The sequence below is a fragment of the Pelodiscus sinensis genome, chromosome 4, assembly GCF_052426305.1.
Source record: "Pelodiscus sinensis isolate ZL-2025 chromosome 4, ASM5242630v1, whole genome shotgun sequence".
In the NCBI taxonomy this organism is placed as follows: Eukaryota; Metazoa; Chordata; order Testudines; family Trionychidae; genus Pelodiscus; species Pelodiscus sinensis.
This window is the reverse complement of record NC_143055.1, coordinates 34,683,033-34,700,296: the sequence shown is the minus strand read 5'-3', so window position 1 is coordinate 34,700,296 and position 17,264 is coordinate 34,683,033. Positions and strand designations below refer to the sequence as shown.

Here is a 17,264-nt window from a genome sequence, read left to right as displayed (position 1 = left end):
GTGTGTGTGTGGCCCTTCAGGGCCAGGCTGATGGCTCTCCAGCCGTACACATTCCTGTACCTGTTACGAAGATCCTGGAGGTTGGACTACTCACCCCATACCTCTGAGATCCAGGATCTCCATACCAGTCCAGAACGGGGTCCTCTTTTGCCCCTTGCCAGGGACTTCAGAGGTGGCTGCCGGCATGCTTGCAGCCATGGGGGGCTTGGAAGGAGCACTCAGGTCTGCCCATGGCAACAATGCAGGCAGTGCAGAGTGCTGCTGTGTGGCACAGGGCTATCAGATGCCGCTAGCCCTTTTGCTTCTGCCTGCAGCTTTAAATCCTGCAGAAAGGAAACAATAGAGTTTTGACGGTTGTGGAGAGGGTGGCCACCAGGGCAGCTGTGAGAAGCCAATTATTTTGGAATAAGTACAGCTGAGCATCTACACTCACGCTCTTTTGGAAAAGCAATTTCAAAATAGGCATTATTCCTCATAAAATGAGGGGTTATTATTTCAAAATAACAAGCCCATTATTTTGAAATTATTTCAAAATAATGGGCTTGCTGTGTGGATGCTCACCTTGTTATTTTGAAATAATGGGAGTTATTTCTGAAACCGGTTGGACACGATTCCTCTCCCTCCTCTTCATGGGTGTCTAGCTTACCAGACATACTACTCTGCTTCTCCCTGTTCCCGGACCTTGGCTTTCTTAGTTTCAATTTATGTTAGGCTTTGTTTTAAATCGTGCCCTCGGTATGTTATCTTTAGTATGTTAGACAATGCAATGGCTTGTTATTCAAAGCAATGAAAGTGGATTTATTTTAGACTTTTGAACATGTATGATACCTGTGGAATGTATGTGAGGTGTGAATGAGAAATACCCAACCAAAGAGGCAGTTTTAGGATCTGTGACCTTTTAAGGCAGACAAAGACCCTGCAAACAGATAATTAGCTGACAAGCGGCCAGCTTGTCACCTTCTCCTTTTGGAAGGGATGTAACAGCATGTGAAAACTGGGACTGAATCAGAGGCAGTAGTCCTCCTGCAGATCCTAAGGACTCCAGGAATAGCCATAAGCCTCGTGATCGGTCTCCTGAAAGCTGATGCTTGGCCAGCTCGAGCTACCTATGAAATTGAAAATTATCTATGCCAGGTCTGCAGCCTACTTTCAACTGCCAGTATGAATGTGATGTATGTGTGTGAGCAGGGCTTGACAATCTATGTAATCTACTCACCTGTGTAGATTACACCTGTGGTGTGTAGATTACAACCCGGAAGGGCCGAGTTCAGGCAATCTGCGCATGCGCAGAATGATCTGTGCATGTGCAGATCGCCGAACAGTGCGGCTGGTGAGTGGGGCTCGCCATGGCTCGGCGAGCCCCATGTGTAAGTATCATCTTACTCTTAAGAATCTGTATTAATAAACTAACTTCAGTGCTGCTTCAGCTCACCCTTTGTGTGGGTTATTTCCTTGGCTGGTCCAGGGACAGGTAACAATTTCAAAATAACTCTGTATTGTAGACATATCCTCAATGACCTGCTCTATAGCCTGTGTTATACAGATTAAGCTAGGATTATCATAATGGTCCCTTCTGGTCTTAAAAACCATGAATCTATGAAGAAACCACATCTGGAGAGAAACATAGTACATTTTAACAATAACACAGCAAAACTACACCACTATTTAGGACAAGAAATGAAAAAGAACTAATTAGAATTCAGTCATCAATAATGTTAAAACTGTGTTTAATGAGATTTTATATGCATCTAATTACATTAATACAACTGCAGGTTTTCAGAGGATTCATACATATTGAACTATTCCAGTTGATTTATTAATTATGTGGTAAAAATGAGAATGAAATTTGTTAGTTACGTTGGGCTGCAATAATTGTGTTATTTTTATGTCTGATTCTATAAGGATTTAGTTTAAGTGAGGTTTAACTTGGAGGTTCATAAGAGAAATCAGACTCCTCACAGGAGTACAGTAATCTGGAAAGGCTGAGAGCCATTGCTATATAGACCACGCCTGTAAGAAGAGAGGAACTCCAGTCCTTCCCATTTGCCAAAAGGCTACAGCTCTGTCTACAGTGTCAATACTCCAAGTACTTTCTCAAATGCCAAATACCTGGCTATTGCCTCATTGGCTACCCTTATTGCTCCTCTATCCATCTCCAACAACTTCTACTAATTAGGTAGGTGCTTTCAGTACAAACATTTCAGTAGAGCACATAGAAAATTTGTGCTGTAGCCCATCACTCTTCTCCCCTTACATATATACTGACCTCCCACTTCCACCATAACCTCTCTTATAAATCCTCCCACTCCGTCAGATTTGGCACTTTCTCCTCCCATCAAAAAGCCCTTCACAAACAAATCAACCCCCAAAATCAAATGAAATGCCCCTCAGCAGGTACTTCCCAGGCTGTCCCTCACCTACCTCAGCTTCCTCTAACTGCAAGGCTGGGTTCCTTGTTGCCACTGCTGCTAGTTGCCACCATTCTGCTGCAAAATGCAAGGGCACAGGCTAAAATCATAGAATCATAGAATCCTAAGACTGGAAGGGACTTCGAGAGGTCGAGTCCAGTCCCCTGCCCTCATGGCAGGACCAAATACTGTCTAGACCATCCCTGATAGACACTTATCTAACCTACTCTTAAATATCTCCAGAGATGGGGATTCCACAACCTCCCTGGGCAATTTATTCCAGTGTTTAACTACCCTGACAGTTAGGAACTTTTTCCTAATGTCCAACCTAAACCTCCCTTGCTGCAGTTTAAGCCCATTGCTTCTTGTTCTATCCTCAGAGGCCAAGATGAACAAGTTTTCTCCCTCCTCTTTATGACACCCTTTTAGATACCTGAAAACTGCTACCATGTCCCCCCAGAAGGTGGCTGCTGTGGTTACTGCCTCTTGCCTCAGTGCCTTTGACCCCATCACACTGACTCCTCACTTCAGACAGAACAATGCTGCCACCACTGCAGGGCTATCTGGGATCCCAACAGAAGCTGCTACCTGTGTGTGGTACCCCCTGGAGGTGGGGAGAATGCCAACAGACCTGGTTTTCTCTTAAAGAGGCAGGCCTCAATAACATCATAGCATAAATTACGTGGGCCAGAGGTCTCTCAAGAGATTTAACTATGCTGACTCCAAGGAGGGTCCCAATGACAAGAGATGAAGATTCAGTCTTTCTTGTGGATGTCCTTTCTTGGAGAACTACTACAACAGCTCTTATGTGCATGAGGTAGCAATGATATTGTAGTTCTTGTGAACAGAAATCAGCTCATTAGAGGAGTTAGCGCTTGATGCAGATGGCCCACTTGAGTTGCAAGAGAGCTCCCCTCAAGTGACAGCAGGGGAAGCTTAAGCAATTATTACATCCACAGATTGGGCAGAAGAACCAACAAAAGATAGGTGACCTACTACCACCGACTGTGTGGGTGACAAGGCTTTGACTCAGTAGCAAGGCCTCATTGGAGGACCATGGCTAATTCATGCTTTTTAGAAAAAAAAATACTGTGAAACATCTAATCTGAGCAAGCATTAGGTTTATATTTTCAGGTTTTGTTCTGCAATAAGGGCTAGAATTTTTAAAATTATATTAGCATAGACACTTTTGAGAGCAGAGGAATAGGCACCTTGTAGTCACAACATACAAAATAAGAGTCTGAATTAGAGGAGCACATGCTGTTCATATAATTACACAATGCTTAATGATGTGTCTGTATCTTTTGAGTTTGCAAAAATACACTTTTCTTTTCTCAAAAATTTCTGACGACATGAAACCTCTCAAACTATATTTTACATTTACAAATTTCTTTCCGCCAGCAAAAAAGATAAAAACTTGCATTAGAAAAATTATTCTTCCAATAAAGTTAAAAAAATCAAATTACATACTGATAAGTTGGAAATGATCATTCCTAAAATCACTCACTAGCATTAGACACAGCAACACAATATCAAAAAAGGCAATTTATAAAGACTTCTCCATTTACAGTAGTTTTTATTTTATTTTTTTAAAAAGTGTTGAGCACATGCATAAGAGATTAACTTCTCCAACTCAAGTTACACATTCACTCGTACAGTTTTATAGCATTATGTGTTTAGCATCACTGTTAATTCAAAGAACTAAGCTGCATTTAGGAAGAAGTCCAACCAGTCAGCAACAGGCAAACATTTTCAGATTATGAACAAGTTTCCAGCTTTCACATTGAGTTCCATAACACTCCTCCAACATAAATTAGTAAAGGAGCTGAATATAGCAAAACTGAAAGCATACATGAGACGCACAACACATCAGAATAGAAAAATATATTCTCTGTAATAATATAATTTTCCATCATAAAATATATAGGGAAAATATTCAAAAATTGTTTCACACACCACACCACAGACTGAAATATATTTCTGTTGCATGTAATGCAACAGACACATAGTTAGGGTATAACAACTTTTATGGGCTGGCTGGGCAGGCTTTTTTAAAGAACGTCTGTAAAAGTACAGTTTGAACCTCTGTGGTCCAGGACTGTCTGGTCCAGCAACATCCGTGGTTGTTTCCGCAGCCTGAAGATCAGGGCCCAGGGAGCTGGGCCAGGGAGGTCCAACCTATATGAACTGAACTTCTGAAATGTACACTAGCTAAACATAGACAGTCAAATACCCATCCCTATATAAGTCTGCAGATCTGTGTGTTAGCCAAATACATATGTAAACTATGGCTTCAAGGACACAATGTTCATACCTCTCAAATGGACATAAACATTAAGTATACAGCTGAAAATGTGTCCCTTATAATGTATTCACAGGTAGATAAATTTTTGAGCTACACAGACTGGTTACGTCCCTTTAAAACTCCACTTGTCCCTCCCTGCCACCCCATTGCCCGCACGTACTCAATAATGCAACACTCCAGTGAGAAACTGTTATGCTTGTTACAAACTAACTGTAACAGAAAAAAACATTCAGTAAACATTCACTGGAGCAAAGAAAAGGTTTTGTCTTAGGCTGTGTGTGACATTCTACAACATCCATAACATTAACATAATATTTAGTAAAGGTCAGAATAAAGTATCAATGGCTTGAAGTTTGTTTTTAGTCTCTTCTCCTTTCTTCATTATAGAGAAGGCACAAATATCAAGTATCACGTCAAGGATCCAGGCTTGATTTATGTTCTTGTGTTTTTTCTGCCGGCTCAGCAGAGGCACCACACATGCTATCATGGTTAATTGCAGACTGATTCTGCTCTTCATGTTCACCACCCACAATCTGAGTTGCTTCTTCCTCTTCCTCCTCCTCCTCCTCTGCCTCTCCATCATCTTCTACATCCATCTCAAATACTCTGACATGACGGAGATTCGAACTTAGCTATCAAAATATTTAGACGTTTTCATTAATAAAATTAACAAAAAAAAACCCTGATTTGAAAATGTTCATTAATGCCTTTAAAAACCAGTTTTACCAAACCCTTGATATTCCCTTAAATGGAGTTAAATAAAGTAATAAATTAGCAACAACCTACTTTACTGCTAACACAGATTTTGAATAAGGTAAATCTGACTAAATTACCTTGTTCCAATTTCTCTACACATAAGAAAGCAAAACATTTAAATTTTATTATAATAAATTATATTTATTATAGAGAAGAGATGCAGGTTTTCTCTTCCTTTTTTCCTAGGGATCTTATAGACACATAAGATATAAGGATTTTTTATTTTTTTTTACAAAACAAATTAAGTACCTAAGAGTTAGGAATGTTAGATACCATGTAATTGAATAATTGTGTAACTGCATCAAATTTTAGTGGTTACACAACTATTTGATAGTTCCCTGGGGCAGGGTTGGCAGGCAGTGCACTTCTGGCTACACCATGCTGCTACACCACACTGCTGCCTCCCGAGGCATTGGTGTGGGGCAGCAGCAGCCCCTGACCGTGGTAAGCTCAAGCTGCTCTGAGACAGCCTTCATTGTACTCCCACCTAGTGGAGCTGGCTTTTAAGCTGGCTCCACCCAAGCACCAGCACCTGCCTTCCCCTGTAATGCTGCCTCTGTGGCAGGCAGCAAGGGTGAGGGTGGGGAGCAGATGGCTCTGTGGGAGCTGAAATACATGGGGAGCCAGCTTCCCATGCGTACCAGCTCCCACTTGCCCCCTATCAGAAGCAGCAGTGTGAGGATGAAGGAGGCCAGCAGCTCCATGGGTTCTGGTGCTCCTAGGAAGCCAACTTAAAAGCCGGCTCCTCACAGGCACCACCTTCCTCTCTCGCTGCCTCTGATACAGAGGCAGCAAATCAGGGAGGGGGAGTGCATGTAGTTGACAGGATTACCCGCTAAGCTCAGATTTATCAGTTAATTATGTAGTCAATTATACATCGACATCTCTACGAAGAGTAACAGATTTTGAACAGCAATCTCTTCAGTCACTGCATCAGCAAACTATTTCCTTTAATGATTTAGATGCTAGACTGTAAACATATTACTTACCACACAAGAAACTTTCCGAATGCCATTCACAGCAACATACTGAGCTTTCATATTTTCCAGTACTCTCCACTGACTCTCCAAAAAGACAGTACGTGTAGGAATATCATCAGATTGCTCATCCAGTCTAGATGTAATAAAAACAGAAATTCAATATTTGTGTGTGTAAGCAACAACTCTATCACTAAGTAAACTCAGACAAAAATGACAGAAATAAGTTTTACTACACCACAAGACTCAGAAAGGTGGCTGTGTTAGTATGTTACTTTGAAAACAATGTGTAGTTCTGTGGCACCTTAGGCTATGTCCTCACTACCAGGTTATTTCTAAATGAGTTATTCTAAAATAACTCCTGAAATAACTATTTCGAAACAAGCTTATTCCTCTTCACAAGCAGGACTTATCATTTCAAAATAACAAGCCCATTATTTCAAAATAACAGGCTTGGTAGTGTGGATGCTCACTTTGTTATTTCAAAATAAGCAGACATGTCCTTAGAGATTAACAAAAATATATATATAGTGTATATTTTTGTTAGTCTCTAAGGGTATGTCTACACAGCAGGGCTAAAGTCGAATTAAGCTATGCAACTTCAATTCGAAATAGCTTACCGTAATTCAGCTTTCTTTGACTTCCACTACTCCTCATGAAATGAGGGTTACCATGAGTTGGAGTAAGAAGTCCTCCAGCTCAACATTATTTCGAAATAAAGGCTTTCAGTGTAGACATTCACTATGTTATTTCAGAATATTGCCAGTTATTCCGAAATAATCCTGTTGTGTAGATGTACCCTAAGATGCCACAGAACAACTGGTACCACACAATCAACAGTCTCATACGCACTTAAGATGAATTATCCTAGTGCATATATTCTAGTTTTCTGTTACTAGATTTACTTTTTTACAGTGTACCCAAAAATCATTCTTTTCACTCTGAAACCATTATGCCAGTATAAATAAATATGGGAAGACATTGATTCTGCTTTTTCTTTCCAAGGATAAGGTATTTCTGTTCTTTCAACAGATAGTGATAATTCTCCCAGTGGTTGCATTTGTGAGTATGAGGAAGAAATATTACCTCAATTTTTCTTTACCCTATCACTCTCAGTGCCACTGTATTTGTGCATTCACTCTGTTTATCCAAGCCTCTCGTACCTCATGAGTGGCAGGGCTCAAATCCTTTTACACAGAAGCACGTTTGTATTTCCTAAATATATTCTCAAAATTGGCTCTCCCATTTATTAAAAAAAGAGATGCGAACTTTTATTATAATAAGTGGCATGCAATCTCAAATATGCACGAACATTAGATTCGGAAGTTGTAATTAACTGTGAACATCATCTCCTTCCTTCTGAGGAAGAAACATTATTTTTTCTCTTTTAAATACACATGTATTAAGTACAACTAAACAGATCAGATACTTATATAATATACTTTTCAGCTCTTAATTTTCAGAGTCATGTTTTCCTACCTTTTACTAGAATTCCAGCTGAATTCCCTTTCTTCGTCCTCGTCATTGTACACTGAAGATAAAGGCAACTGAGCCAATATTCTCTCTTTCCCTTCTTGTTCAGCATTCTCTTTAAGAATCACTGTTATAGTTTCATCATCATAAAAATGGGCATCAACACAACCATAGAAGCTATATCAAAACAGATGCTCTGTTTAGTTGTATTCCATCAAGCTTTACAAAAATTAAATGAAAAAGCTGAATGAATATATATTGAAAGATCTTAAAGTTATCAATATTTATCCTTCATAATATGGATCCAAGTTTTGGCTCAGCCCAAAAATGAAATGTTCTTAACCTGGAAATGGACAATTGATCATAAAGATATGTAGTCATTCTGGAAGGGCATACTGAGTGGGGTTCTGAAAAGATCAGTTTGGGGACTGGTTCTGTTCAATATCTTCATCAGTGATTTAGATAATGGCATAGACCATACACTTACAAAGTTTGTGGATGATATCACACTGGAAGGGTTGCCTAGTGCTTTAGAGGATAGATTATAATTCAAAATGATTTAGACCAACTAGAGAAATGCTCTGAGGATGAAATAGGATAAAATTAAATTAAGTAGAATGTCAAAGGTACTCCACTTGGGAAGGAACACTCAGTTGCACACATACAAAATGGGAAATAACTATCTAGCAAGAAGTACTGCAGAAAGATACCTAGCAGTCATAGGGGATGACAAGTTAAATATGAGTCAAAAGTGTGACACTATTGCAAAAAAGCAAACATCAACAAGCAAGACACAAGAAGTAACTCTTCCATTCTACCCTGTGCTGATTAAAACTCAACTGGGTTGTGTCCAGTTCTGGGTACCACATTTCAGGAAAAATACGGACAAATTGGAAAAGGTCCAAAAAAAGAGCAAGAACACTGATTAAGATCTAGAAAATATGACACATGAGGAAAAACTGAAAGAACTGGGTTTGTTTAGTCTGGAAAAAAGAACACTGAGAGGGGAGGGGACATGATAATAGCTTTCAAGTATCTAAAAGGCTGTTAAAAAGGGGAGGGAGAAAAAATATTCTTCTTAATTCCTGATGATAGGACAAGGAGCATTGGGCTTAAATTGCAACAAAGGAGGTTTAGGTTGGACTAGGGATGTGAAGGACTAGTCGACTATCCAATAAGCAAATGCTTATCGGAGAGTCGACAGGATAGTCAACTAGTTGCTTCCCACCCCATCCCCCCTTGCTGCCTCTATCAGACAGAGGCGGCAATGGGGGGAGGGAAAAGACAGGGCTACTTCAAAATGGCAGCACTACATGGATCCCAGGGTCAGCTGGGGAGTGCAGCGCTGCCGCTTTGAATGCCGTGGGAGTCTGGTGTCAGGCTCCTTGCAGCATTTCAAAGTGGAAGCCCTGCTTGGAGCCCAGGATCAGCTGGGGAGTCCCCAGCCGACCCCGGGCTTTGGCGCTTTTGCCTTGGGTGTTGCTACACTTCAAAGGCCAAGTGCCCTGTCGACTAATCGAATAGTCGATGCAAAAATGCATCGACTATTCGATTAGTCAATTACCCGATACTTAACATCCTTAGGTTGGACATTAGGAAAAACTTCCTGACAAGGTGATTAACCCCTGAAAAAAACTACATACGGAAGTTGTGGAATCTCAATCATTGGAGATTTTTAAGAGCAGGTTAGACAAAAATCTGTCAGGCATAGTCTAGATCAAGGGAAGGCAATAATTTTTGATAGGCGGCCACTTCAAGATTTTGGTAAATAGTCAAGGGCTGCACTTTTCTAGGGAAGAGGTGTGGAGTCTGATACAGAGGCTGGGTGCAGAACGGAGCTTGGGGTAGGAGACTGGAGTACAGATATGGGGTCTGAGAGGGAGTTTGGTTGAAGGAGGAGGTTGTGACCTGGGAGCAGGGGATTGGGGTGCAGGGTCCAGGAGGGGGCATGGGTGTAGAAAAGGATTCTGACCTAGGGAAAGGGTGTAGGAGGAAGTGCAGGGTCTGGGAGGGAATTAGGGTATGGAAGGGGTGGGGTGGTAGAGGCAGTTCTGGCCAGGAGATGCTTACCTAAGCAGCTCCCAGCCAGCAGCACTTTCAAGTAGGCTTCCCTGCCTGCCAACAGTCCCAGACCACTCTGTTCCATGTGGCTCTCTGCACTTCGAGAGTGAGGTGTCACGTGCTGCCTCCACCACCAGCAAAATATCTCTCAGCTCCTTATGGTCATATTATTATTACTTTCTAAGATCTTATTTGGGATCACTGTTTTTTAAGTGTCAGCATTTCATGCTTAGGCAACAGCAGTTTCAGAACTAGACTAATTTTTTTCCACCTAGAAAATTATGACAGATTATTTGAAGTTGAATTCAAGCATAAAGTAAACCACCTGGCCAAAATCCTGTTACTTCATTAAGATCAATGAGGATGCCTGCTCACAAAAACCCTGTTCCTGCAAGTTGCTTAAGTGTAAATAGCTGAAGAAACATAATCTGAAAAATTATTAATTACCCTGGTTCCCAGATATACTAACCTTGTATCTGAGCTTTCATTTATACTGCTATTCAAGAAGTTTCCAAAATCAACAGCAAGCAGACCATTATTAGCAGACCTAAAGGAGGGAGAAAACCAACTATGTTACTTGTCCTTAAAGTTCCATGACAAAATATCAGAATACAAAGATTTACACCAAGTTCTGGAACAGAGTGCAAAGTCAATTTAGATGCGAACAGATAAGTAGTCTATACGTTGTATCTATTCTCAAGTATGATGGGGTGTGAAAAAATACAATATGGATGAAACAACTGAAGCTACAGAATTGCGCTGCAGATCTTGGCATCAGGAACTACTGACCACTGGCACAGCACAATTTACTCTATGAAATTAAGAGCATTATAGCCTGCCTGTAACATGAAATCATCATCCCATTTTTACAGATATACAAAGTGACAACTATACAAAGTTTATCACAAGATATGAGGAGATGACCAAAATGAATGTTTATAAAGAAAGATGAAGAACTCACTTAATAGTACTATTCCTGCTCACTGAAAGGAAGCAGCAGAGAATACCTGACACATTTTCTTTTGAATAAAGAAGCACACAGTCATGGAAAAGTAAAATAACTCAATCCAGCAATGAAGACTTGATAGAGCAAGGTCCTAAGCTTGGAACTAGACCTAGATACATTTTCCTGCAAAACTAGGCCTTAAAGTGAAAACTTTTTAACTCCCAGTCCATTTCTTACCTGGAAACATCTGTGTGTTGCCTCAAAATGTAAATTTTAGAAACACAGCTTTCTAACATGGTGAAGAGAACATAATGTAAGTTGGAGGATTTGTTATTCCACCTAAAATACAAAAAAAAAATTAGACTATAAAACATGGTAAATGGACTGCATTAAGAATAATAGTATACTTACATAAAGGGTAATTTAAATAATCGAGGTGTAGAGTCCTCACTAAAACAGAAAAATAAAAAAAAGTTAGGCAGTAATAATTACAATAATTTTGTGCTAATTAACTCTAAACATAATCTAGAAAAAAATTATACCTTTTAGAGCCTTTGTACAGAGGCATGCAAACTGCTTGATGCACTGATTTTCCAATCACATCCTGAAACACACCATTAAAACATTCTAAAACGTAGAAAGACTGATTCAGTTACTCACACCTCCCTATATTTTAAAAAATAATCACAACCTGTCTGAAGTAGACTGATTCAGCCCAGTTCCTTTGAATAAATGTACTTGTCACAAAACCTAGTATCATGTGACATGCTTTTAAAAAATTATTTATTTAAACAACTGTACTGTTTCCTGAAAGATAAAAGGAATTTAATTTAGAAAAGGATACTGGCTGTGTGTGTGATGCTCAGGAGAGGCATAGAACAGAAGAGGCAGGGAGATGTAACTGTATTCTCAGTCCCATGACAGGCTTGAGACACTCTGGAAGGGAAAGCTGCCATCCATGTAGTACCTTGCTTATGGCTAAGTAGGAGAAGGCAACCCTGAGGGCATGTCATGTGAACCTTCAATGAGTACTAAATTTACTCTAAAGATCAAAACAACAGTAATTGCTGGCCCCAAATACATACAGTTTGTAACAAACAGGACTTACAGCTGGTTTTTGTAAACACTGATCAATAATCCCCTCCATTCGCCTTTTGACAAAATGCAGTGATTTCTGAGGATAATAGGGAAATAGCAGTGGACTTTCTGCAAACAAATAATTAGGTTTTGGTGAAAAATACAATTATTTGTAAAGATACAGTTAAGTGAGTTTGCTAGGAATACATACATCATGGAGTATCCTGCTATACCAAAAATGTTTCTTTTCTCCTAGCAAATCTACTGTCTGGGTACAATGTCTGGGTACAATGGAAATATTTTCATCTTGAATTTCCATGCTTTGACACATGATACATTTCATGCACACCCTTTTAAGATTGTAATTAATTATCTTCTAAAGTCTATCTAATTCATTTCTCTTCAAAGATTTTACTGACCTAAGAATAAACACTGAATTTGAAGGTAAAATAAACTACTATAAACTAGAAATATAGCATAAATCACAAAACATCTTATAACGTTCCTAGATCCATCATGCTTACATTTCTATGCATAAAACAAGGCAAGCATATATACTAATACTTGCTGACTTGTGAAATTAACAAGAAACTGTTTCATACAATCAATCTCAAAATGTGATGCAGTGCTCTCTGCTGGTGGCAGTATGCTGGCCGGTTACATTGTGCAGGCTATTTCCAGCCACTAAATCAAATGAAAATATACCTAAATTATATTACACAACTTTCCAGGCCTATTTCATCACAAACAATTGCAATAGTTGCCATAAGGAAGCTACGTGACTGTGAACAGGCAGAAAGAGTCTACAAGATAGTCTATTATACATGTATTAAAGGAGAGTTTCAGACCACCAAGATGCAGTCAAAAACAATTATTATGAGCATCAACTATTTGCTGTTTAATTTACAAGATGCAAAGAAGAACATAAAAGGGAGAGGGATTCCATAATATCCGAGAAATTTTTTTTTTGCAAAAAACTGTGATTTTATTCTAGATTGAGTAGGGAACTGCAGCGAGACAACTTTATAGAGCATTGAGATCTGTATGTTTGTTTCTACACCATTGAGATTCTTTGGGTGTAATTCAAATCTACACATGTATCTTTGATTCATAGTATAACAGCAGCATGTAATACCTTTAAGATGTGTGCTATTTTGAAGAAAGTTAAACCACTGGTTCCCCTCTGTGTTAGGTGGGGATACAAGGTCATCATCTTCATCTTTCAAGTACTGGAAGAAATGACAGATCCATGCAGTAAACATTTAAAAACAAGATAAATTTGACACATGCACCAAAGGACTTTCAGTTAAGTGAAGATATTATGACACGTATTCCTTCATCTAATTGATTTTTTTAAGTAAATACTCCAGGTTTGGGGCCTTCTTCCCAGGTCTTTGGAAAATATTTTATTGTCCATTTTAAATCAGGTTATAACAGATTACTCAAAATGCTGCTTTATCGAAACAAATTGGAATGTTTTATCAGAATTAGTTATAAACTTTTTCTTTTTGAAACTGTAATTTTAGAAATAAATAATAGTGGCTCCTTGATTTGATAAAGCAAACAGATTGCAGCTTCATTCCATCATTAGTTTCAAGTATTCCCCCTTTTTAAAAAAATACACCACACATATGAGGAAAATAGTTTATAAGATATTAAATCAATTAATGTTCTTTTTAATTTGACCTTTCCTAATAGTCAGGGAGGTAAAATAATATCATCCACTCTTAATGGCTCTGTGTGTGCTGAACAGTTAGAAGGGAGTTAAAAGGAATGCTCTTTAGTAACCACATAATCTTAAAACTGTATTCTTTGTTCTCCTGTCCCTCTTTCCCCAGCTGGTTCTTGTCCATATACCTTGTCTTTCTTATCTCAATATATAGCCTGATACTTTACCTGACCAACTCTCTCCACGTTGAAGTATTTTCCTTTACGATTGTAGAGCTCTGGTGCCTGAACAAAACATAAAACAAATTTTCAACACAAAATATTGACTGACAATACTTGAGATAAGGGGAATTAGATGAGTTTTCATATAGAAACCCTTTAAAAAAAGAAACGAGGAGTCCTGTGGTACCTTATAGACTAACTGAAGTGTAAGAGCATAAGCTTTCGTGGGCAAAGACCCACTTCGTCAGATGCATCTGATGAAGTGGGTCTTTGCCCACGAAAGCTTATGCTCTTACACTTCAGTTAGTCTATAAGGTGCCACAGGACTCCTCGACGCTTTTGCAGATTCAGACTAACACGGCTACCCCTCTGATACTTTAAAAAAAGAAGGATGTTTAACCAGCCTTTCCAGTTTAGCTGCCTGAAACAAGATCAAATTAGGATCATACATAAAGCACTCAGTAAACTTAAAATACCTTACCTCATTGAAGTGTTCAGTAAGAAAGTCAGCAACAAATGTGATATCTTTTTGAGTCATCTATTGGAAATAAAAAGGGAAAATATTATAAAATAACTATAATTCAAACGTATATGGATCGTAACAAATTTAACAGCTATATGTTGGAGGAGAAAAAGGGAAAATTACAGGAGGCTCGTAAGAGCAACAAGAAGGCAAAATGGGGGACTCTGCTTACCATTTCAGGTGTCTATACATAATTGAAAGAGTATGGCGAATAAACCAGAAGAACTTAAAGTATTAGTTCATAAACTAAAGTACATAACTGGCATCACAGAAACTTGGAGGGATAAATCTCTTAAATGGAGCACTGGTACATATAGGCATAGTTTTCTCAGAAAGGGTACACATAGGAACAAGGGAGACAATTTTGTATTCTACATTAGGAATATACACTTTTTATCAAGTCCACATGAGCGAGAGGTAGACCAATTGAAAGCCTGTGGGTGACGATAAAAGGAGTAAAAAGAACGGGGCAATGTCATTATAGGGGGTCTCTTACAGAACAAAAAATAAGGAGGTGGTTTTAGGTAATGCAATTCTAGAAGAAAAAAAAAACCACCCACAGAAATATCCAAACATAGGACATGATATAATAGGAGATTTCAACTAGCCAGGCATCTGTTTTACAAGTAATAACACAAATCGAAGTGTCCAATAAGTTATTGTATTGGGGACAATTTTTCTTTCAGTAGGTGGAGGATGTTTTTAGACCTGATTCTGACTAACAAGGAGAAAATGGTTGTGAACCTGAAAGCACTTTGAGTGAAAGTGATCATGAAATAATAGATTTTGTGATTCTTAAAAAAGGAAGAAGTGAACAGCAAGTAAGAAAAAAAATTGACTTAAAAACACAAATTTTAATGAATTCATAAAATGAAAAATCAGAGGGGAAAAAAAGTTGAGGAGAGCTAAAAGCTGTCCCAAAGGGAAAATATTAAAGATTCGACAGCAAACAAGCCTGATGAAGAAAAGAAAAGAAAAGAAAAGAAAAGAAAAGAAAAGAAAAGAAAAGAAAAGAAAAGAAAAGAAAAGAAAAGAGAAAAGGGAAAAGGGAAAAGGGAAAGTCAATATTACTTCCTCAAGAGCTTTAATGACCTGCAAATCAAAAAAAGATTCCTACAAAGAAGTGAAAGACAAAAGTATGTAAAGTATGTAAAGACAAAATTAGTTGTACCTTGCAAAGGATATAAAAGGCAATCCAAAGAGATTCTATTCATATATTAGGATCAAGAGGAAAGAAAGCGTATGTCCTCTACTTAGTGGATAAGGACAAGTAATAGTGGACATCATCAAGAAGACTGAAGTGTTTAATGCAAATTTTGCTTCAGTCTTCACAAAAAGGTAAATCATGACAAGACACGACACAATTAATATTAAACCAGGAGAAAGGAACACAAGCCCAAAAGGGAAAGAAAAGGCAAAACACGTAGCTATGTTAACTGTATTTAAGTCAGCAGGTTCTGATGAAATTCACCCTAGAGTACTTACACTATAGGTTGGACCTCTCTGATCCAACATCCTCAGGACCTGACCGGTCTTGAAAGAAGGAACTTGCTGGACCAGAGAAGATCCCCGGCTACTGGCTCCCCAGCCCACCTCCCCTGCCCATTGCCAGCCCTACTCACCCCACCGGGCTGCCATGCTGCTGAGGCCCCAGCAGCCTGGAATGCTGCATCCCCGGTCCCGCTATCAGGGCTGCCGCATCTCCAGCCCCATTACCAGGACTGCTGCAGCTTCTGTGACCCCGGTCCTTCTACTGGGACTGCCACAGCTGCTGTGTCCCTGGCTCTACTACTTGGGCTGCCACGTCCTTGGCTGCACTACTGGGATTCTGGCCCCTGTCCCAGGTCCAGGCCCGCTGAACTCTGAGCCAACAGCCCTCTTGCCACTGGGGTTCCCAGCCAAGACTCCCACATCCAGGAACATCTGTGGTCCTACTGCACCATGGATGTTGACGGACAAGAGAGTCCCAGTTTTGGGAGGTTCAATCTGTAACTGAAAAATCCCAGAACTATTCATGAGAAGATGGGTAACTAATGAACTAATGAAGGGCAAACATCACTGTCTAAAGGGTAACAAAAAGAACCAGAGGAATTATAGATCAGTCAGCCCAACTTCAATATTTGGAAATATACTGGAATTAAATTAATATACTCAATTTGTAAGCAAATAAGAGGATAATAGGCTAATAAGTTATAGCATTTGTGTATTCGTCAAGAACAAACCAAGCCAAACCTACCTATTTTCTTTCTTTGATTTTAGTACAGTTAAGTTAAAAAAAAAAAAAAAAAGCTAGCTCAAGTATGTAAGAACAAAATGAACTGTACCTTGTGAGGACCATAAAAGGCAATCTAAAGAGGTTCTATATATACACATTAGAAGCACATTCCAATATGACAATCTCAACAACAAACCAGAAAAATGTGATCTAGATAAAATTACTGTAAGTTGGGTGTACTACTGTTTGAAAGACTGTAATCAAACAGCAGTTATCAGGATCACTGTCTAATGGGGTCACGTACCTGGTGTCTGTCCTATGATGTAATATTATTCAATATTTTTATTAATGACTTAAATTTGCAGATGACACTAAGATGGGAAGAGATGCAAGTACATCAATGGACAGGATTAGAATTTAAAACCTTAATTAAGAAAACTGATTTGAAATCAACAAGATGAAATTCAATAAAGTACCAAATTCAATGCAAAGTACTAGCCAGTTTGTTAGAGCAAACTAGCCATACTCAACTGGCCAAAGAGCAACACGTGGCTAGAGGCTAGCGTGTGGGACAGCATGGTACTATACTAAGGAACAAAAATCAAATAGAAACTTCTAAATGGCAAATAATTG

At 39.0% G+C, this 17,264-nt stretch overlaps 1 protein-coding gene across 2 annotated transcripts in view; it reads right to left on the bottom strand.

Moving 5' to 3' along the window:
- Nucleotides 1–4,893: 4,893 nt before the first annotated feature.
- The window catches only part of ANAPC4 (anaphase promoting complex subunit 4), a 35,532-nt gene continuing 23,161 nt past the window's right edge, over nucleotides 4,894–17,264 (bottom strand). For both annotated transcript variants that reach the window (XM_075930623.2, XM_075930624.2), the window contains exons 18-28: nucleotides 14,375–14,431; nucleotides 13,900–13,956; nucleotides 13,139–13,232; nucleotides 12,035–12,132; nucleotides 11,469–11,530; nucleotides 11,338–11,376; nucleotides 11,164–11,265; nucleotides 10,450–10,527; nucleotides 7,926–8,096; nucleotides 6,459–6,582; nucleotides 4,894–5,345 (exon numbers count right to left, since the gene is read on the bottom strand). In XM_075930623.2, the coding sequence (XP_075786738.2) occupies nucleotides 5,127–5,345; nucleotides 6,459–6,582; nucleotides 7,926–8,096; nucleotides 10,450–10,527; nucleotides 11,164–11,265; nucleotides 11,338–11,376; nucleotides 11,469–11,530; nucleotides 12,035–12,132; nucleotides 13,139–13,232; nucleotides 13,900–13,956; nucleotides 14,375–14,431 (1,101 nt within the window). In that variant the 3' untranslated portion in view covers nucleotides 4,894–5,126. The remainder of the gene's footprint in view (nucleotides 5,346–6,458; nucleotides 6,583–7,925; nucleotides 8,097–10,449; nucleotides 10,528–11,163; nucleotides 11,266–11,337; nucleotides 11,377–11,468; nucleotides 11,531–12,034; nucleotides 12,133–13,138; nucleotides 13,233–13,899; nucleotides 13,957–14,374; nucleotides 14,432–17,264) is intronic.